This window comes from Herpailurus yagouaroundi, unplaced genomic scaffold (assembly GCF_014898765.1).
Source record: "Herpailurus yagouaroundi ecotype Mexico unplaced genomic scaffold, PumYag 28, whole genome shotgun sequence".
NCBI lineage: Eukaryota > Metazoa > Chordata > Mammalia > Carnivora > Felidae > Herpailurus > Herpailurus yagouaroundi.
The window spans coordinates 132,735,914-132,759,642 of NW_024412376.1; the positions used below are offsets into that span (position 1 = coordinate 132,735,914).

The 23,729-nt window shown below is 41.7% G+C and overlaps 1 protein-coding gene across 1 annotated transcript in view; it reads left to right on the forward strand.

The window, feature by feature from the left end:
- The first annotated feature begins 3,548 nt into the window (after window positions 1–3,548).
- The window catches only part of ATP8A1 (ATPase phospholipid transporting 8A1), a 230,889-nt gene continuing 210,708 nt past the window's right edge, over window positions 3,549–23,729 (forward strand). The window contains exon 1 of the mRNA XM_040484736.1: window positions 3,549–3,860. Coding sequence (XP_040340670.1) covers window positions 3,812–3,860 — 49 coding nt within the window. The 5' untranslated portion in view covers window positions 3,549–3,811. The remainder of the gene's footprint in view (window positions 3,861–23,729) is intronic.

The following is a 23,729-nucleotide window of genomic DNA, read 5'->3' on the forward strand; positions in this document are numbered from 1 at the left end:
AGATTTGCAATCTGATAGAATTTTGTCATAACTCAATTTTAAACTAAAAGATAATTGTAATTATCTACAATTTAAGATTAATTTACCCAATTATTTTATGCACCTGCAAAAGAATATAGAATTTGGTGACCAGCACTATTCAGTGTCTGTATTTTATAGGAGTGTGGAAATCAACTTTCCACACCTCAGTCCTAATCAGATGCAGGGTTCTCAGGCATGTCTCTACCTTTGGGCCATAAGTTCACAAAACACATCAGGCTTTATTATAAATCAGTATATTAGTGAGCACCTATATGACTATGAGTTCCTCCCAAAGGAGACCAAATTCTTAACCCTTGGTGGCCCCAAACAACAAAAGACCCAGGCAATATCAGGTAAGTGAAAACCCACTAAGGTAGGAATATCCTCTGACATCTCTTTTTGACTTTCTGGCCTTGATAATTTTTAGCTGACAACTTTGGAGATATTTTTTTTAACATCTTTATTAAGTTATCATTCATATAACATAACAATTCATCCATTTAAGGTGTACAGATTCCTGAGGAGAAGCTTTGTTGTAGTCAAATTGATCTCTCTGTTCCTCCCAAGGATATATGCTTTTCTATCATTCCAGTTACCTTAAACATTCACTAAACAATCATTATTGAGTATTTACTGTATGTCAAGCATCCCTACCTGAAATGATGTCTCCTTTCCACTTCTACATCCTTAACTCTGACTCTAAGACCTAGTTCAATCATGTTGATCACCTCGGCTCTTGGACTCTCTCCTTCCCTCGATGTCTATAGTCTATTGGACTTTAAGTGTCAGCCATTTTGTCATATTGCTGGTCAGCTTTCACATGTGCATTATGTGTCTTTGTCACCTAGCACTCTGGCTTGGTGCCTCACACATTTTATGCATTCGATGCATATCTTGTGGAGGATGATAAAACCTGGTCCTTAGAGAAGCTGTCCTTGAATAACCCTCTCCCTCCTAAATCCACCAGTAGCGTGGTCATAGAACCTGAAAGTTTTAAAATGATCTTGCTGACATCTGAATTGGACTACAGGTTCCGTGACAAGGTCATGTTGCCAGAATCAGAGTTCCCTGCCAGAGGCTGGCACGTTGTACTTCACACAACAATGGAAGGTGAGAATATCTGAGAGGGCTCTGAAATCAAGCAGATGCAGGGGCGCCTGGGTGGCGCAGTCGGTTAAGCGGCCGACTTCGGCTCAGGTCACGATCTCGCGGTCCGTGAGCTCGAGCCCCGCGTCGGGCTCTGTGCTGACAGCTCGGAGCCCGGAGCCTGTTTCAGATTCTGTGTCTCCCTCTCTCTGACCCTCCCCCGTTCATGCTCTGTCTCTCTCTGTCTCAAAAATGAATAAACGTTAAAAAAAAAAATTGAAATCAAGCAGATGCAGATTAGTGCAATATTCTACTTCAGTCAGGTTTCTGCCCCAATACAAATGTGTGTGGTTTCTAGCCATCAGGAATGAGTGGTTTTTCAGAAATGAGTTGATTGGCATACTATCACCATTGTGGACAGTGATAGAATGATCTGGGAAAAGGACACACTGTAAGCTAGACTGTACCATGCAATGATTGTCTCTATGAAAGACAGTGGTCATTTCCTATATGAATCGCATATGTTGTCAACTTTCCTGATGGGTTGGTAATGGGACACACACACTCACAGAACCATATAAAATAGATTTCTCTAGAAAATACAGGTAATCTCTGAAACTCCCTTCAGTTAAGCAGAATTGAACTTCACTTGAGGGCTCGTTAGGAATTACAAAGGTGATTGCTCATAAATCAAAAACCGTCATGCTGCTGTGCACTGATTTTGAATAAAAACTGGCTCTGGCTTTATATAAAACTATACCTAAAATGTTAATCATAAAAGCACAGCATTTTCTCTGGTTTCTGTTCACTAACTTTTAAAGCTGATGTTTTGTTTTGTTTTACTGTCTCCATGGTTGTACTTACCCTTTTAATTTGTTCCAGACTCATGTTCATGAAGCCAGAGGATACCTGCTTTATACAGGAAGTCCTGGACCTGGAAGAAATAAAAATGGCCAGTGATGACAGTCCTAACAAGACTGCTTATTTCTTACTTTTCGAAGACCATACTTGCAAATCATGACCATCACTAAAACACAATTATCTTGAGCCCTGCTCTACCCTTGCTGATGCTTCAGGAATACTGGAAATACATTTTCTTTGTTCTAATCTCAGCCTTTGAATCAGAGCCTAGGAGAGTGGGCTCTTCATAAATATGCATTGACCACATAACGGGGAGTATTAATGTAGGGCAGGGCTCTGATTAGCAAATGTTACCTGCAGGAGGCAAAGGAAATACCACAAATGGAGATAAGATGCTGTTAGTGGATTTCATTTTATCTTGAGGGTTGGGAATAATCACTTATCTCTCTGGTCAAACCTCCTCAGATCTCTCCCTTCAGGATCTGAAAACAACTCACATAAAAGGCCTCTCTTCCACGGGATACTGGAGGAAGAGCACAAGACGAAGGAAGAAGCAAATTGCTTTTAATTTATTCCTTTCTTGCCATTTCAGCAGCTCACCAGAATCTACATAAAACCTCACATCCTAACTTGAAGATAAAATCAGCAATAAAAGAATACGGTACTAGTTTCAAAAACTTGTTAGCATAGACCTTGCTATACAAAATAAAAGGTAATGAGGTTAGGATGATCACTAGGGTATGGAGCAAATTAAAATGTAGCATTTATGGATTTTATGCTAGGACACTTCCCTTTTCAAGTAAAACTACTGCACTCAACTTCCTGCAGGTTTGACTCCACGCAAAAACCCAAAACAAAAAAGTCCTTTGTGAACCACCTAGCGCAATTGTTGAATTTATTGAATTCCCGAGCCTCGTCGGACTGAGCGCACACACTGGCGGGACCCTACGGCCCACTCGCAAGCAGTCCGCCTGCAACCAAGCACCGTGGCCGGAGGAGCACTGGCGCGGGGGTGGGAAGCCCGGCCTCAGAGCCTGTTGCTCGCGGGCCGGGCTATAGGGCAAGTAAGGCTCAGGCAGTGAGGGTTGCCGGCCGCTCTGGGAGGCTAGAATTCCACCCAGGCGGCGAACTCACGGTCCCTTTCCATTGCCCGGACTGGGACTTAACCCTTGGCGTCCCACGCCTTCTCAGCCCCTTCGCCGGTCCACTCGGACCCAACACCACTTTCTAGACCAAGGCTAACTCCATTGCTATTAAAAGCCGCAGGGTAGTGGGAAGGAGATACACGGAGATACAGGGGCCAAAGCACACCTTCCTCTCTGGTCAAGACTTCGGCAGAGTCAGAACCGTGTGGAGCAAGGACGGGACGAGCCGAAGCTGCGAGACGGAGCGAGGGCGCCCGGGGGGTGAAGAGGAGGCTGGGAGCTGACCACCCTTCCCCCGCAGGAATGGTGCGGCCCGGGGCGGGGCGGGGCGGAGGAGGTTCTCCCGGCTCTCTCCCCGCCCCTCTCCCGACTTCCCTGCCGGGCTGCCGCGGGAGCGAGTGAGCGCGAGCCTCGGCGACCCCTCCCCCGGCGTCGGCACCCGAGCTCCTCCCCTCGCCGAGCCGCCCCCTCGGCGGCTGCCGGGAGAGCTCGCTAGCGCCGCAGACGCCACCACCTTCGTAGTCTCTTCCTCCAGCTCCGGCGTGCGGGGGCCGTCCGGCGGCGGCGCTGCCCTGGGTGGGCAGCGGGGCCCGCGCGGCCGCTGAGCACTCGGCGCCGCGCAGCCAGGTCTCCCGCCCGCGCGGCGCCGTGACAGGTGCAGAGTCCCAGCTGAGGATCCACCTGCGGCGGGCGCAGCGATGCCCACCATGCGGAGGACAGTGTCGGAAATCCGCTCCCGCGCGGAGGGTGAGCGGCCGCCGCAGCGCGGGGCTGTGCGCGCAGCGCGCACGGGGGTGGCTCAGGGCCAGCTTGGGGTCGGGCCGTGTGTGTGTGTGTGTTAGGGAAAAGATGCCCCCGTCCCACCTCTTCCCCTAGGTAAGTCTGGTTGTCGTGCCTGCCCTGGCAGATCCTTCTCCCAGCGCCGCCTGCAGTGCGTTCGCAGACCCCTTCCCGGCTCTAGAGCCCTGAAATTGGTGTCCTCGGCGGGAGCCCCAGGGCTTGCTTTACACCGCAGCGTGACAATTCGGTTCCTGTCACCGAGGGCTCTCGTCCTGCCCGCCGCCCTCCCCGCGAGCGCACCAGCCACCCTGTCTCCACTTGGCTTCCTCACCCTATTGAACAGACCCCAGCCCGCCGCCCCCGCCTCTGGCACCCACCTTTTTGCAGCTCCCTCCCCGCGGCTCCCCAAGGAGCGGGGTGCGTTTTCCAGATTCAGGATCCTTTGATCCACAGCCCCTTGCCTCCGACAGCGTGAGGAGCCTTAATTGCGGCTGGGTGCCCAGCGGGTTCTGTGCATTACGGTCTGCAATTCTCCCTCCGGCAGTGGAGTCCACCCAGCTTCCGTCTGCGATCTCATTTTTGTTTTTCCTTTTCCTTGATGTCCTCACTTTGGCCAGCTAAGCTGACTTTTTAGCTAGGTGGAAGCCGTTTTCTTTGCTCCACCCAGGGCCAGCTGTTGAATGGCTACACCTGTCAGCAGTGAGCAACAGATGCCCAAGGGTATAGCAAGTAAGCTTTTGGAGGGCTGAGACACCCTCTCCATCTTATCTCAGGAGCCCTCAGCATTCTTCCTGGCAAGTGACAGTCACTCGGTAAACATTTCTTGATTTTGCTTATGGCAAAGCCAAGGTTGTACATATCTCGAGTTTTGTTTTGTTTCTCTCTCCCATAAACCAGGACTTGAATTTGCAAAGGGTGGAATAACATGGTTTTGAGAACTAGTCTACCTTGCCGTCATCACTGGTTCCCGCCCTCCCCCCTCCACCCCCGTCCCTTAATGTGAGGCAGGTGGTAAAGTGGTTTTAGAAAGGTCTGGCAGTTAGGAGACTAGGACTCCAGGGCTTGAGACAGGCCATTTTACTGTTTTTCCTCCTCAGAATCTTCATGTAAAAAAAAAAAAATGGGGACATCGAGTTGTAGTATCTGTGGTTTACTTCTTAGAGCGTTTAGGCAATACTAAATGAAACCGTTCTGAGTAGTGGCCACACAAGAGTCAAAGCTGACCTGTGTCCTACATAGGAATTTCGTACATACTTATTGTTATTTGTACTGTAATGGAAAAGTTTGTAAGACATGACAATTTTGGATACAAGGTGAATAAATGGTAGTATCATTTTTTAAAAGTACACAGTAAAAAATTTATTCGTTCTTTTTCATCTTGTACATCTGAGTGAAATGAATGAATATTTCTAATCATCTGAGTGACCATACAGGTAATGAAAATAGAGTGGTAATAATTGGGATTGTTTTTTCAAATAGCAGCAACTAATGAACCATGTATCGTGGGAAATCAGAAAAAGAGAAAAGACCAGAAAACAATGCAAAACCTGTGGCATGTGAGTGGGTGTTATTAATACCGAAATGCTACAGTATTGTTTTTTATTGTTATGTGTATTTTTCCGAGCATTTTCTCAACACTCCTGGAGGTAAGTGAAGGTGGTCTCATCCGATAGTTGAGGAAACCGTGGCTCACGTTGAGGTACTTGCCCAAGGTCAAGTAGCTGGTTCAGTGACACGTTTGGACTTAGAGCTCTGGGAAAATAAGGACTTTTTTATTTAATCTTTGTATTCCCTGTGCATCCCAGTGTCAGGGCCATAATGGAGCTTGGTGAATGACTCTTCCCTCGCATAGTGGTTGGTTTCAGTTTATTATGTGCTCAGTAGGTTGCTCAGGACTATGGTGAGGACAACATAAATAATGACTCTGTGGGTTGGAGATATGGCTCATTGCCCGCCCTGCCCACACTTCTTTCCTAAGGAATATTCTCCTTTGACAGCTCCTGCTGCCTAAAGGGCCTTGTTCTGAACTGCAACGCCTTTGGCTCAGCCGATTGGACCAGGGTGGTCTCATGACTCAAGGGCAGACAATCCTACAAGGTAGCGCAGATACTTGTAACCTTGTGGTTTGGCTCAAAAAGATTCTCTGTGGTGAGCATCTCTCTCATGGGAAGAGTTAAGCTTACAGCCGGAGGGTGAAAATTGAAACAGAAAGGGACAGAGGTGAATAGGCTAGTGGAGGAAAGAATGGCTGGCTCTAATAGGTCACATGAATGCTGCTGTCATGAGGAAGCAGGAACTATGGTAAACAGAGAAAAATAGGAGAGAGAATGGATTGGATGGAGAGAATGGGGCAGAGAGACAGATGCTGACAGGCGGTAGCCCAGCCTTGGAACTCCTCCCTCCCTGAGTTTTCTAGTCACTGTTCCCAAGCAGTGTTAGAATAAGCTCTTTTTTTCCCTCCAAGTGACTTAAATGGGTTTCTGTTCCCTGCAGCCAGATTGGCCAGATGCACAGCTTTCCTGTGTACAAGTTATTTACATCCCAATTAGGGCTAGAGAACTTACAAGAAATAAGGAATAAATAGTCCACGAGGGGATGCTATTAATTGAACATTGTGCTTTCTATGGCTGACATACATACCATTGGAGGTCAGGACATAGAACATGAGGCCTGCCGAGTGACTGCTTCATTGAGGAATAATTTGAGATGAGTGCTTCCCAAACTTTAAGGAGCACATCAGTCATCTAGGGATCTTGTTAGGTATAGATTCCAAGTTGGTAGGTCTGGGATGGGGCTGCAGCTGTTGCATTTCTGACAAACTCCCAGATAATGCTGGATGGCACTGGCCTTCAGGTCTGTGTAGCAAGATTTCAAAGGATATTGCCTTTTTTTTTTTTTTTTCTTTCAGTAGTTGGGAGGGTGTTAAAGGTAGAGAGTCACCAATTGAAAAAATGGTGAAAGTCAGCATAGCTTATTTGAGAGATGTTAAGGAAATTAGCCAGGAGCAGGGGAAACTTGGAAGGAGCAGGATATAAATATGTATAGGTAAATTACTGCTAGATTACAAGGTATTTCAAATACGAAAATGAGTCATTTGGATACAGAATCAAGTATTTGAAGGAGATCTTAGAGTTTGTCTAACCCGTTTCTCCTTCAAGCATGAGTCCAGTGTGTAATGTATGTAACAGGGCCAGTTAGGCCCCAAATCATCATAGGGGAATGACATCCCCAAAAAAGTAAATGTCTTAGAAAGATGCATCTGGAAGCATGTTGGATGGTTTGGAGAGAATGGCAAGATAGACTCTTATCATTAAAAAAAAAAAAAAAAATCTAGTAATGACAAAGGTCAGGATTAGTTTTGAAGTACAGCAGTGAGAATGGGAAGGGAGGAATCTGAGATATTCTGAGTAAAACATTAACTCATTCAGCAGGTATCTGTTGAGCTCCTACAAGTTCTATTTCAGGTACTTGGGATACATTGGTGAACAGGATAGAAAAAAGCTCTGCCCTGGAGGTGCTTACATTTTAGTGAGTTAAGAGACCAGGAAAACACAATGAATTAGCAAATTACTGAATTTGTTATGTAGTAAGTACTACAGGAAATATAACAGGAAGGTACGATGCATAAGGTTGGTGGATGGATTACAATTTTAAATAGGTTGATTAGGCTGGCCTTCACTGAAAAGATGCCATGGAGAAAGTGAAGGAATTAGCCTTGTGGAGATCTAGGGGAAGGAAGAGTGTTCTAGGTAGAGGGAATAGTCACAGCACAGGCCCCCAAGACAAGAGAGTCAGGAGTGTTAAAGGAACAGTGTGGGGGAGAATAGTAGGAAAGGGGGTCACAAAAGTCACATCATAGAACATAGCAATATAGATCGGGAGACAAATGGATTAAAATAAAAGGAAATTCTAAAGCAGGAATTTTGAATTCTAATGTTTGTAAGATCTCTAGTATCTCATTAAAGCCGCATTTTGGGGGTGTTACTCATGAAGATTTTCTTCATTAGATCTGCAGGACTGAGAATCTACATTCTCAATGAACGTCCCAGGATGTTCTGGTGTAAGTGAAACATGTTTTGAGGACCTCTGCTTTAGTCTTGAATCTGACTGACTGGGAAAATTATTAAAAGATAAGGAAATTGAGGAGAGTCAATACAATGAGAAGTAGTAATTGTGGGATATCCAAGGGGCTGTGTTTTGAAGATACTTAGAATTGGAAGTTAGATGCGGGCAAAATCAAATGGGAATCTTGAGTTCAGAGGTAATAGGTAATCCCTGAGAGTAGATAAATTTTCCAGAAAGCAAAACAGGATGAAACGGAAGACTAAGAATTCTGAATTTCTTCATTTTTACCCCAGCTAAATCAAATGAGTCTCTGAATACAACATTAGGAATGTTAGAATCAGGGACTGAAATTGTGGTGGTTTATACAAAATTTTCTCTTGTAACACTAGAATGGAGGTAAGCAGTCCAGAGCAGCTATGCTTGATACATAAAATTGGAAGGGACATTGTCTCCTTACACCTTTCTGCTTCACCATCTTCCATGAAGTCATAACATGGTTGCTGGGGTTCCAACCATCATGGAAAAGCTCCAGGTAGGAAAACACAAAAAGGTGAAAGACCAAAGGGTTTTCCTGGAAGTACCACACAAAGACTCTTGTTTATTTTACTGTGGCTTCCATCTGCAAGGGAAGCTGGGAATGGAATTTTCTAGCTAGCCACATTACTCAGTGTTTTATTACTAAAGGAGAAAGAAAGAATGGCTATTGGGTACACAGCTAACAGGCACAGAGACCTTCAGGTGTTGAGATTGGCAAAGGCTCTTGCTTGAAATAAAGGAGTGTTCTGGACCTCATAATTGATAAAATAATAAGCATTAAATTGTTCAAAACTAAGGAAATGTACACATACACACACACCTGTCCAATAGTTTGCATTTTCTTCTGCTGAATATTAGGCTAAAATGTAAGACATTCATTTGGTTGTGTAAAATATGTGCGAAGTGATCAATTTAGTTGTTTTAGGCATTGTTTTCCTAAACTAGTCTGTGTAAATGGCAACTTTAAAATGTTTGCAATTTTATAGCATATTGTGTTTTATTTACTTAAAAGATAGCGAAAGGAACATTTGAGTAGTTTCTGTAAGAATTGTTAAAGGGAAATTTGGGGGAGGTTTCATTTGTCCAGGTAAAAGATGACTAAGAATACCTATTCCTTTAATAAGCATGTATTATGCACCTGCTGTGTGCCAGCTAGTTGGGTGATGAGACAAAAAGGTGTGGTGAATGAATGAGATCCCAAAGGAAACCTGGAGATCGGTTTTAGATTTAGAACTGATACAGCATTGTGAGTGGGAATGTGAGTATAGTGATACTTCACAAAATCAGTATTTGAGAATCCCCAATACATTTCATTTCTCTTAGTGCAATTCTAGAGATAGTAAGTGTGGCAGAACTAAAATTTTTAAGGTTTTCTAAAATATAGCATATTGTTCACATTTTCATCATGTCATTTCAAAAACAGTGAGAACTGAATCATGTGCTACTTTACAACCATAGGAAAGTTTGTGTGGTGAGTATAGTTTTGAAGTTGGGTTTCTATGGTATGAACCCTATAGTATGGGTTTCTGTTCACAGAGTTTCATTAGAATGTAAATGTTGTAAAGGCAGCAGTCTCATTCTTCACTACTAGCTGGAGCCCGTACCTTTCAAAGCTATTATTCTCTGGATTGTAAATTCCCTAAACTAAAGGCGGGGATTTTTGTCTATTTTGTTTACCGATACATGGCTCCCACTGAGGACGTTGCCTGGAATGTAATAGAAGCTCAGATACTGTTGAATGAATAAATTAATCTTATGACTTAGAGGTAAGATAATCTAGAGATGCCTTACAACTAGACCTATTTGACACCCTCATCCTGCGAGAGCAATTTAAAAACAAAACAAAACAAAAAACAAAAACAACAGTGTGAACAGTGTGATCTGTTTACTGCTCTACACTGCACTTAGGGTAGTGGCCCTCCATGTTTGTCACATGAATGGATAACTCTGAACTTTGTTTTTAATGGAAAAGCCTAACATTGTTCTCTGGATCTTAGAAGTTTCACACTTGCTCACTGGAAAAAAATGTGCACTGTAAAAGGTGTCAGAAAGACAGTAAAAATCACCCCAAACTATGCCTTCCAAATATAACTACTGTTAACATTTTAATATATATATATGTGTGTGTATATATATATATATATATATATATATATATATTTGCAACTACTTTCCAGGGGGAAACAGTGATAGTTTATATTCTCTGTCTAGAGCTGAGCCTAGAATTTAGTAGGGGCTCAATACTATTTGCTGAATACATAGATCATTAATTTCATGAAAGCTTAACATTTTTATGTTAGTGTATAATTACTAAGGGATTTTCTATGGCATTTAGGTCATTTCAGGTTTTTAAAAAGGATTCTTGAATAAGCATTTTTAGACATTTGTACACTTTTCTGATTATTTCTTTGTAAAAAGGCCCTAGGAAAGGGATTTCTGGATCAAAAGTATGCATCTTTTAAATGCCTATTGATACATATTTCAAAATTGCTGGAAAGATTGTATCAATTTATACAGCTACTGAAAGTAACCAAGAGTGCATACTTCTCTATTCCTTCTCCAACATTGTATTGCCACCTTTCTCACCCTTATGAATATCTGATGCAAAAAATGAATCTCTAAGTTTACAAGCTTTCAGATATTAGGTTGAATATATTTTGTCCTAAAATGACATGGAATTTGTTTTGTATTGAAATTTAAGAACTTCTCATATGTTAAAGTTAGTAATTTTTCGCTGCTTATAGTTTGTTAACTTCTTTGTAGTGTTTTCTAGTGTATGTTAATTTTCAGAAGCATTTTTTAAATTAAAAAAATCATTGTAGTTGGCATACAATGTTACATTAGTTTCAGATGTATAACATAATGATTGAACTTCTCCATGCATTATGCTCTGCTCACTGCCAGGTGTAGCCACCTTCTGTCACCTCACAGTACTGTTACAATATAATTGACTATAATCCCTATGCTGTACCTTTCATTCCTATGACTTTTTCATTCCATTCCTGGAAGCCTGTACCTCCCACTCCCCTTCACCCATTTTGCCCATCCTTTCTACCCCCCTTGCCTCTGACAACCATCGGTTTGTTCTCTGTATCTGTGAGTCTGTTTCTGTTTTTTGTTTCTTTGTTCATTTCTTTTATTTATGAAATTCCACACATAAGTGAAATCATGTAATTTGTCTTCCTCTGACCTTTTTCACTTAGGTTCTGTAGGCCCATCCCACAGGGATGTGTTGTCTCAAATGGCAAGATTTCATTCTTCTTTGTGGCTAAGTAATATTCCATTATATGTATATATGTGTGTGTGGATCCATCCATCGGTGGATTCTTGGGTTGCTTCCATATCTTGAGTATGGTAAATAGTGCTGCAATAAACATAGGGGTGCATATATCTTTTCAAATTAGTGTTTTCGTTTCCTTTGGGTAAGTACCCAGTGGTAGTATTACTGGATCACATGGTATTTACATTTTCAATTTTTTTGTACAATCTCCTTATTGTTTTCCATAGTGGCTATACCAGTTTACATTCTCCTTAATGGTAAATGAGGGTTCCTTTTTCTTCACATCCTCGCCAACACTTATTTGTCTTTCCAATAACAGCCATTCTGACAGGTGTAAGGTGATATCTCATTGTGGTTTTGATTTGCATTCCCCTGATGGTTAGTGATGTTAAGATACTCTCATGTGTCTCTTGGCCTTCTGTACATCTTTGGAAAAATGTCTCTTCATGTCATCTGCCCATTTTTAATCAGATTATTTGTCTTCTTGATAGTTGTATAACTTCTTTATATATGTTGGATATTAACCCCAATCAGATATATTATTTGCAAATATCTTCTCCCATTCACTAGGTTTCCTTTTTCATTTTGTTGATGATTTTCTTCATTGTGCAAAAGTTTGTTTGTGTGTTTGTTTTGGTGGGATCCCAATAGTTTATTTTTGCTTTAATTCTCTTGCCTCAGGAGACATCTCTAGAAAAATGTTGCTAAGGCTAATGTCCAAGAGATTATTGCCTACTTTTTCTTTTCTTTCTTTTTTTTTTTTAAGTTTACTTATTTATTTTGAGAGACAGAGAGAGTACATGTGTGTGCACAGGCAATTTGGGGATGGGCAGAGAGAGGGGAAGAGGGAGAATCCCAAGGAGGCTCTGTGCTCAATCTCCCAAACTGTGAGATCATGACCTCAGCCGAAATCAAGAGTCAGATGCTTAACTGACTGAGCCACCCAGGTGCTCCATGCTTATTTTTTCTTTAAGGAGTTTTATTCTTTCATATCTTACATATCTCATCTCTTTAATCCATTTTGAGTTTGTTTTGGTGTATGACATAAACAAGGGGTCTAGTTTCATTATTTTGCATGTAGCTATCTGGTTCTCCAAACACCATTTATTGAAGAGGCTGTCTTTTTCCCCTTTGTGTATTCTGGCTTCCCTTGTTGTAATTTTAAAAATAATTTTTTTTAAATGTTATTCACTTTTGAGAGAGACAGAGCATGAGCAAGTGAGGGGCAGAGAGAGAGGGAGACACAGAATCTGAAGCAGGCTCCAGGCTCTGAGCTGTCAGCATAGAGCCTGATGTGGAGCTCCAACCCACGAACCCTGAGATCATTACCTGAGCTAAAGTTCAATGCTTAATTGGCTATTTATTCATTTTTTAAGAGAGAGAGCACAAGCAGGGTAGGGGCAGAAAAAGAGGGAGACACAGAATCTGAAGCAGGCTACAGGTTCTGAGCTGTCAGCACAGAGCCCAACATGGGGCTCCAACCCAAAAACCATGAGATCGTGACCTGACCTGAAGTTGGATGCTTAACCAACCGAGCCACCCAGGTGCCCCACCTTTGTTTTAGATTAATTAACCATATAAGCATGGGCTTATTTCTGGGCTCTCTATCCTGTTCCATTGATGTATATATTTTTGTGCCAATGCCATACTGTTTTGATTACCATAGCTTTGTATGTAGTATGGCTTGAAATCTAGGATTGTGGTCCCCTCCTACTTTGTTCTTCTTTTTCAAGATTACTTTGGCTATTCAGGGTCCTTTGTGGTTTCTTATAAATTTTAGGATTCTTTGTTCTAGTTCTGTTTAAAATACTATTGGTTTTTGATAGGCATTGCATTGAATCTATAGATTGCTTTGGGCAGTATGGATATTTTAACAATATTCTTCCATCTATGAGCACAGTATATCTTTCCATTTGTGTCATCTTCAATTTCTTCAATCAATGTTTTAGTTTTCAGAGTACAAGTCTTTTACTTATTTGGTTTTTAGGTATTTTCGGTGGGGCGGGGGGGAGTTCAGTTGTAAGTAGAATTGTTTTCTTAGTTTCTCTTTCTGCTATTTTGTTATTAGTGTATAGAAACACAACAGATTTCTGTGTATTTTGTATCCTGCAACTTTACTGACTTCATTTATTACAATTTCTTGGTGAAGTCTTTAGGGTTTTATATATATTTGTGTATATGTGCATATATAGTATGTGTGTGTATAATCATGTAATCTGCAAATAGTTTTACTTCTTCCTTACCAATTTGGATGCCTTTTCTTTCTTTTTCTTGTCTGATTGCTGTGTCTAGGACTTCCAGTATTATCATAAGTAAATGTGACATGCATTGACATACTTGTCTTATTCCTGATCTTAGAGGAAAGGCCTTCAGCTTTTCCCCATGGAGTATGATGTTAGCTGTGGGTTTGTCATATATGGCCTTTATTATGTTGAGATATATTCCTTCTAAACCCACTTTAAGAGTTTTATCTATGGATATTGAATTTTGTCAAATGCTTTTTCTGCATCTGTTGAGATGATTATATGGGTTTTTTCCTTCATTTTGTTAATGTGATGCATCATGTTTTTTAATTTTTTTTAATGTTTATTTATATTTCAGAGAGAGAGAGGCAGTGACAGTGTGTGAGCAGGGAAGGGGCCAAGAGAGAGAGATGGAGACAGAATCTGAAGTAGGCTCCAGGCTCCAGTCTCCAAGCTGTCAGCACAGAACCCCAATGCAGGGCTTAAACTCAGAAGGCATGAGATTGTGACCTGAGCCAAAGTCAGACACTCAACCTACTGAGCCACCCAGATGCCCCAAATATGGTGCATCGTGTTGATTGATTTTTGGGTATTGAACCATTCTTGCATTCTGGGATAAATATCAGTTGATCATGGTAAATGATTCTTCTAATGTATTGTTGAATGTGGTTTGGCCAGTATTTAGTTGAGGATTTTTGCATATATGTTTATTAGGAATATTGGCCTCATATGGCCTGGTTGCTGAGTGAGGATATGTAGCTGGGGCTGTGCAAGCCTGGAGTGTTCTGGGATGCTTTGCCCTTGAGTGCCCTTGACAAGATGGCTGTAGCTATCGTGGGTACTGTCCAGGGTGTCCCAGCATGTACCGCACTGGGGCCCACTTTGGTGGGATGGCTTGAGCTGGTGTCGGCGAGGGGTCCAGGCTCACTGAGGCAGCAGGCCAGCTGGGATGCCCAGACTCAGCTCCCATCTGCTCTGTCAACAAACAGTGGCGCTCATCAACCCGTCTAACTCTGGAGAGTATTCCATGGCTCCCTTGTGGTTTAGCACATTTCTGGATAACTTCCTTTATATTCTATTTGCTGTTTTAAACTGTGGCTGGCCAGGGTTATGGGCCCACGCTCACTGAGGCAGCAGACCAGCCAGGGTGCCCAGACCCCAATTTTGTCTGCACTATCCAGGTGGAGGGGTAATATAATGTAACAGGGCTGCTGGTGGCCAACCCCACTGACTTGGGGAGTTCCAGCAGGCCCGCCAGTGCTTGGTGGATACAGTTCTTTTAAACTGAAGCTTTTTGTCTGTGCCCCAGGACAGATGAGTCTGCTTACAGTCCCTCAGTACTGCTGTTCATGGTGTTGGAGGTAGGCATTCCCAGTTGTTACCATGTCTCTGACTCTCCTGCTACCCTCTATGTGGTTTCTCTAACTTTTGTTGTACAGAAGCTGCAGTCATCCATATGTAGGTGTAGATTCAGTGTGTCCACCAAAGAGGGCATTTTAAGGTCTTTCTACATCGCCATCTTGGACCCTTCCCTATATCCAAGTTAATTTTTATGATGTATCATCTTTCAGTTTTGTCATTAAAATATATGCTTTAATGTCATATTTCCCATTTCAAGGTAAAGGTAATTTTTCACTTACATTTTTCTTCTAGTACTTTTGCATTTCAGTTTAAACAGCTGTATGTGCAATTCCTGTGGGGTTTGTTTTGTTGTGAACTGGGAGGTAGGGATCTAATTTTATTTTTCCTCAAATTATAATCCACGTGAGATAATAACCATGTATTTAATACTACATTCTTTTCATATTGCTTTGAGGTGTTTCTTTTATCTACTAAACTGACATATATAGTTGAGTCATTTCTGGGAGCATTCTCTCCCCCTTTTCTCTGCCCTCCCCTCTCTGTTTTGGTCTCTTTTGACCCCTACTATCAACTTCCATTACCGCAATTAGGAACTATCCTCATAGCTCTCTTACTCTCGCTGCTCTTTTATCTGATTTTTTTCATGTTTATTTTTCCACTTGACCCAGTGAATGCATCACTCGGTCAAGATTAAAAATGTTTTGAGTTGGGGCGCCTGGGTGGCGCAGTCGGTTAAGCGTCCGACTTCAGCCAGGTCACGATCTCGCGGTCCGTGAGTTCGAGCCCCGCGTCAGGCTCTGGGCTGATGGCTCTGGAGCCTGGAGCCTGTTTCCGATTCTGTGTCTCCCTCTCTCTCTGCCCCTCGCCCGTTCATGCTCTGTCTCTCTCTGTCCCAAAAATAAATAAACGTTGAAAAAAAAATTTAAAAAAAAAGAAATGTTTTGAGACAGGCGCCTAGGTGGCTCAGTTGGTTAAGCGTCCGACTTGGGCTTAGGTTATGATCGTGCAGTTTGTGGGTTTGAGCCCTGCATTGGGATATATGCTAACAGCTCAGAGCCTGGAGCCTGCTTCAGATTCTGTGTCTTTCTCTCTCTCTGCCCCTCCCCTATTCTCTCTCTCTCTCTCTCAAAAATAAGTAAACACTTAAAAAAATGTGTTGGGATATTTATTGAGATTGCATTTTTATGAATTTACTGAGAAAGTTGACATCTTTCATATGTTGGGTCATTGAAGCTTGGTTTCTTTTCTCCATTTATTGGTATTTCTCTCCTGTATTCTCTCCTGGTATTTATCTTCAAATAAATCCTGTCTAATAATTTGTTCATAGATGATTTATATTTTATGAAGATATTGTCAATAGAATCTACGTTGTGTGTTCTTGTTTGACTGCTAACACATGTGAGGTGTTTGATTTTGACACTGACCATCAGTCTGAATTCTTTGAGTAGTTTTTCAGATAATTTTCATCTTTAGAAGTTGTAAAGTTATATTGTATGTCATGAAACAAAGTATTTTTAAATGGGGTTTTCAATTAAACTTGATCAGGTATGTTTTGGTTACACTATTTTTTTAGCAAGATTGGTTCATTTTCATCTGCTGAAGTCCTGTGGACTCTGGTTCCAACAGACTACTTTGAAGGTTTCATATAAGGGCCCTTACAATGTAGCAGAGATACTACTCTTCTGCTAAGAGTACAGGTCAGAATTTAGACCAACTGGGATTTAACTAATGATTCCATGGAATCTGTTTATGTCAAATTGGCATTCGTATCTCAGATCAACACTTAGAGAAATAGAATGTGAGCTACAAATGCTAGACACGTGTAGTTTTTAATAATCTGGTAGCCATAGTTTAAAAATGAAAAGAAACAGGTGAAATTAATTTTAATAATATATTTTCTTTTACCTAGTATATCCAAAATACTATTTCACTGTATTTTGGATATAAAAATTAATAGTGAGGTACTTTGCATTCAGTTTTCGTGTTACATTTCAGAGAGCTGCGTATTTTGTATTTATAGCACATCTCAGTTTGCACTAGTCTCATGTTGTCAGTTGCCCACGTGGCTAGTGGCTGTCATTCTGGGCAGCACAGTTTGCAAACTACACCTCTACCATGTGTTTACATGTTAGGATTTACTAGCATTCTTCAGAATAAAACTACACAGTGGAAATCATGGCTCGAAGTAAGCGTATTAAAAATATATGTGTGGCTGTGCCTCTCAGCTTCTTTTCTTACAATAGAAGGCTGTCAAGAATACGCTCATAAAACCTTGTCAGTGCTTAAATGATACTGCTTTTGACATGGCCCTTGTGGCAATTTAGAGGTTTTATGTAAGTACATCATGGCATCTTTTGGAGCTATTGTTTTTTGTTTTTCTTTTTTTAATTCTCTTTTTAAATCTCTTTAATGAGCAAAAGCCATCCTGCTCTACCTTCCTATTATTTTCCGCTTAAATGTTAACACGTGATGTGTATACATAGATAGTAACTTTGAGTAGTGTGCTTTTATATACAGCATTGCCATCACTTTGGTTAATCTAAGGGGACTGTAGCACTTGGCTTCCCAGTCATTTACACAGCTAACTGGGCAAAAGGAAATGTCCATTTTATTTTATTTATTTATTTTTAATGTTTATTTATTTTTGAGAGAGAGACAGAATGTCAGTGGGTTAGGGGCAGAGAGAGAGGGAGACACAGAAGCAGAAGCAGGCTCCAGGCTCTGAGCTGTGAGCACAGAGCCCGACACGGGGCTCGAACTCATGAGCTGTGAGATCATGACCTGAGCCAAAGTCGGACACTCAACCGACTGAGCCACCCAGGCGCCCCAAAAATGTCCATTTTAAATTGAGCCTCTGTTCATTATTTTGTGTGAGACATCTTTGAAGATCAGTGATCTTTTTTTAAAAAATTTTTTCAATGTTTATTTTTGAAAGAGACAGAGTGCGTGCAGGGGAGGGGCAGAGAGAGAGAGAGAGAGAGAGAGAGAGAGAGAGAGAGAGAGAGAGAATCTGAAGCAGGCTGCAGGCGCTGAGCTGTCAGCCCAGAGCCCGATGCAGGGTTTGAATTCATGAACTGTGAGATTATGACCTGATCCGGAGTCTGAGGGAGCCACCCAGGTGCCCTGAAGATGACTGATCTTGATCTATCTGGGGTTGTATTTAACAGGATCCGATTAGTCAGGTGACAGTTGAGGCAGAGGTTATTATTAAGAAGGCCAGAGTTAACCTGGATTCTCGACCAGGAAACCACTTTAGTAGGCCAGACCTATTTAGAATACAAGATTGGCTTTCATGAGGGAAGCAGGCAAACAGTGGTATACGAGGGTGGATCTGAGAGTTGGTTTATTCTGACACAATCTAGAATAGCTTCTGCAATTGGCTTGGGTCTCATTGCTTACCTCAGGTCCTAAAAGAAATGCAGCTTGGTGTCAAAGAAATCCCTTTCCAGCATCTGCGTCCCAACTTTTCCTCTGATCTCTCCCTCACCTTTGTGTGGACTTAGCCCTGCCCCAGCCCTGCAAACCTTAAAGATAGGAGACATTTAAGGAGCTCTGACTTAGCACTCTAAGGATATGGCATGAATCACCCTGTCACCATTTCCTTGACCTTGGTGCCTATCACAGCATCTCAGAGCTCCTGGAGTGGGGCCCTGCCTTCCTTACTCTGGGAGAGGAGACCCTCCTTCCTGACCATAGCTTGAAACTGTACTTGTGAGCAAGTCTGATGCCAAACCAGGCCTGCCAAGAGTTCTGAATATCATTTGCTTTCACCTTCCCCACTATTGCTCTTGGCCAGCTGTCTGGACAAACCCGTCGCTCCATGTTGGAGCTCTTTGATTCTGGGTGCATCTGTTGTCCATGACCATTTTTCCTGGATTCCTCCCTTGCCCTGCCACTGTATTGTTATCCTAATGGCTGTGACAAGTTTGACCCTTTCCAGTTCCCACCTATCTAGTCTATCTTACTTTACTTTTTTTTTTTTTATAACCCAGGCCATGTCCTATCTGACAAAATTAAATAAATAAAACAAGATCTCTGTGTATAGATTTTACCCAAATTTGATATGGTGCTCTATACCTTAAGCTTAAGTTGGGCTCATTCCACCATCAATGCCAGAATGATTGTGATAAAAGTTCGCAGGTGGACTTACTCCACTTTTGTAACTTTATTTTCACAGTTATGAATAGTGGTTAGAGAAATGACGTGAAGAAGAATGATTCTGTCTGCCATCTTTAATGTAAAGTGTGTCCGACGTGGTCAGGCAGGGGGAGGCTTGTGTACTGTGGATTGTTTTATAGCCTTGTTGTGTGTACCTCAGTGCTGCTCGACCCGGGTTGCACAGCGAATCAGATTGGGAGCTTCTAAATAATACTGATACCTGGATGCATCACAGACCAGTGGAATCAGTCTGGTCCATTGGGCATATGGATCAAGCACTAATATTTTCTCTCCCAGGTAATTCTGAAGTGCAACAATGCTGAAAAACACTGGGGTAGTGAATTTGCTTACTTTGCAGAGAGGAGGAGGAACAGACTGTATAAAGCCATGTAGGTTGCCAACCATAAACCAAGTGCATGTAGGTATTAGGGTAAAATTTTTTGTCTGTTTCCCAGTTACCTACTGGGTCTAATTATCCTCCCCTTGCTTACCCTTCTCAGAAATGGTAACATTTATAGGATGATACTCGATTATTAGATTTTGAAGACTTTCTTTAAAATTCTGAATGCTTAATTTGTATAACCAAATGAGGAGTAAATACATTCAGTTTATTTTTAGCTGTTGTTATATCTACTCTGGGAGTGTGATGAATTTGAGCCTTTCTGTAGTGTCATTACTAGTTTTTTGCTAGCCTACCTACTTTTAGTGTGTGGTAGTTAATTAATCTCTTTATTCAGCCTATATTTATAGCCTACGTATGTAATCATCTGCACCTAGAAGAAATACCTGAATGCTTTGCTAAGGGTCTGAAACTTCTGTGGCAACTTTATGTTAAAGGGTTTATTTTCTTCAGTTTATAATTTTTTCTTTTTTTTAAAGTTTTTATTTAAATTCCAATTAACATACAGTGAAATATTAGTTTCAGGTGTACAATATAGTGGTTCAACCCTTCCATACATCACCTGGTACTCATCACAAGTGCCCTCCTTAATCCCCATCACGTATTTCACCCATCCCCCCCCAACCACCTCCCCTCTGGTAGCCGTCAGTTTGTTCTCTGTAGTTAAATGTTTGTTTCTTGGTTTGCCTCTCGCTTTTTTTTCCCTTTGCCTGTTCGTTTTGTTTCTTAAATCCCACATATGAGTGAAATTATTTGGTATTTGTCTTTCTCTGACTTATTTTGCTTAGCATAACACTCTCTAACTCCATCCACATCTTTGCAAATGGCAAGATTTCATTCTTTTTATGGCTGTGTAGTATTGCCTTGTGTGCAATCATGCATACATCTTCTTCCTTATGCATTCATTAGTTGAAGGACACTTGGGCTGTTTCCATAATGTGGCTATGGTAGATAATGCTGCTATAGACATCAGGGTGCATGTGTCCCTTTGAATCAGTATTTTTGTTTTCTTTGATTTATCCTACAATGATGTTCATTCTTTTACCAGTTAATGTACAGAAAATGAAAACTTACAAGTCCTTTACCTGCTTTCTCTGGTTGCTGAGATGAAACTCACTTTTGAGACACTGAATTTAGCCAGTGGGGTTTCTCTGTGGCCACATGTTTGGGTGCTGGGTGTCTAGCTTCAGGATGTGATTATTTCAAACTGAGGATTAGAAAAGAAACTCCAGGGTGCCTTAGAGCCAGTGCATCGTGTCTGATTGTTATGTGACTGTTTTTTATTGTTCTCTTCTATCCTTGTTGTCTCGGCATTTAGACTTTTTTTTTCCCAAGGTGATAATGTGACTTGTACTCCACAGATGGAAATATTTTTTAAAAACCTGATTTTGACCTAGGAATTGAGGGAAAGTTACGAATTGTTGGCTCAATTTAACCCCAGATGGCTACTTATTCTTGTCTTTTTGTTTAAAGTTCAATGAAAGAATCATTACACAAGTTGGCCTTTTGTTGACTTCTTAGTGAATTAGGAAAGAAGGAAAAAAAAACTCTCTTAATTTTCCCAAACGCCAAGTTGAATCTTTCTTGATCTTATTAAGTGGCTTTCCCTGTGGAATTTATCCGTATGGTTGGTGAACTCCCTTATGTTTTAATTTTAACTAAGTCTGAATACCAAGATTGCAATATGTATGATAGTTTTCCTTATGAGATATCAGACATATTTTTCCATATGTTCAGCTGGAATTGTCCTTTTTTTAATTTTTTTTTTAATTTTTTTTAGCATTTATTTATTTTTGAGACAGAGAGAGACAGAGCATGAACGGGGGAGGGTCAGAGAGAGGGAGACACAGAATCCGAAACAGTCTCCAGGCTCCGAGCTGTCAGCACAGAGCCCGACAACAGGGCTCAAACTCATGGACCGCGAGATCATGACCTGAGCCAAAGTCGGCTGCTTAACCGACTGAGCCACCCAGGCGCCCCTGGAATTGTCCTTTTTAAAAAATTCCGTTGACTCAAACTAGAATCAACATCTTTACTCTTTATACTTTGTGTGTTATTAGTCTATTTGGTACCAGACTATTTAACATGGTAGCCACTTAAAAAGTGGAGTGCCTTTGTTTTCAGCGGCACAACAACAGAACTTGAGACTATAACTTTCTTAGCACTGTCACCACTCTCCTCAGCACCTTACACTGTCACCTTGTAATAGTTGGCTTAAGAGAAAATGAAATGAAGCATTTGGGCTCCCAATAGGCTTGGAGTGATAACTGACCTCTGGCTCTCCCAAGCTGTGTGGCCTTGGGCAAGTCACATAACCTGAGACTCCATTTTCCTTTGACAGAATGGTCATAATACCTACCGGTAAATCCTCTGCCTGTTGTGTAGAGAGTAGACTGGCTGCACCAAGGAGCTTGAAGCACACTGACCCCCGGAGATTCTGATTTCACCTTGGGGATAGGAGAGGAAACAAGGAGCAGTGATAGTGGCTTTGACTACTAGGTATCAGTGGAGGTGACAGGAAGTGGTCAAACTGAGAACATGGTCTGAAGGTAGATTTAACAGATTCGTTAATGGATAGGATGTGGAGCATTAGAGAAAAAGAGGAATCAAGAATTAATAATAAAATTTTAGGCCCTCAGCCCAGAATGATGGTGCCATTTACTGAGATAGAAAACACCGGCATGAAGGACTGAAAATATCCTTGCATCTTAGAAAAGAGTGGGAAGGCCCACATGTGCCCATATGTATGTTTGTGTGCATTTCTTTAAATTTTCTTAGAATATTGCACTTATTCTAAAATCGGGATTTCCATCTTCTACCTCCTTCATCTTTGAATATTCTTTAGAATCTCAGTAAACATAACTATCAGTGTCTCACCTGCTGCAATGGATTTTAGAAGTCCAGGAACTGTATGGATTTAATCTATTTGGGATTGATACTTCTACTGTCATGACTTTTCACTCCATAATCAGAATCAATGAGAACTTTCTTTCATGTCCTCATCATGTTCTTTTGGTTCTTGAGGTGTTCCAAGCTGCAGGGACATCCTTCAGAGTGGAGAAATTAAATGAAAGCACTTGCTATAAGGTAGGCGCTAAGCTAAGCAAATATTACTTGAACCTGTGTCTGCTGAGTGATTGGGATAAGATCAAGCTGTTCAGATTTTGGAAGCTGGGGTTTTTAATGGGCTGGAGTGGTTTTAAAATCTCAGTGAGTATTTTCCCCTTTGCTCAACAATGGCCAAGCCATTCCAGCAGATCTACAGGGCTGACTTGGTGATTCTAATTAGTGGTGATAGCCTGTGGAGACACAAGCACTGAATTACTAGGCTCTCCCTGCAGTGGGTGATTTTTATTTAGAGTGCAAGAAGTTCTTGAAGCATCTGTTCAATCCATCCTTGCATCATTCTTGTTCCACCTGCGAATTGGGTAGGGTTGATGGCAGTCTCACACATGTGTAGGTGTCATTGCTTTGATGTCACTGAGCACAGTGCTGGGTCTCCTCAGTCTCTGCAGCCCACCAGCTGTCATTCACACACCCTGGTTTAATCTGCTTGGTGGAGGTTTCTCTCTTGCTCTTTAGCCACATCCTGAAGGAAGCCAGCTCTGCCTTACTTGCTTTTGTGAAGGTGACTCCTAGATCTTTGAGCCTATCTTGTCCAACCGGTCTTGGTAGGTTCTTTAATACTAACCACAGTGCCTACTGCAGACCAGCCCTCCCCAGCCACACCCATTCTTAAGGTCACATTGGGATTTGGTGGAGTTCTCTGGTGTTCCTTTATGGATTTCCCCTTTTTCTAGCCTTGTTCAGTGAACTTGTTGGATACTTTGCATGCCAGATTGTGACACTGCTCATCTTCAATAGGCAGATGAGAGTGTCACCCCTTTCCTTACCCGGGGCAGCGTCCTGTAGAGTAAAATGCTATTCTTGCTTGTGGGCATTTTATGTTGCTGTGTGTGCTAAACCGACTTCTCTGCCAAAGTCTTAATTAGCAGGTAGGCTTTAGGTTCTTTGCAGGGTGTTTTTGATGGTTGAGGCCTTGTTAAAAAATAAAGAAGTATTATTTCTCTCTTGCAAAGTCACAATGGAGGTAAGAAGCAGGTGGCTGTCAAACTCCGCTGACTCATCCTGAGAATAATACAGCAGCAAAACAATGTTATTTGACTGTTTCTGCTGCTGTTAATAAAATGAGAACTAGTCTGTTGGAGCCGGTCATGTGTCTACCTGTTTTTACATTATAAAATGCATAAATGGCTCTAAAAATGGAAGTCGTAATAATTCAGATAATTTTC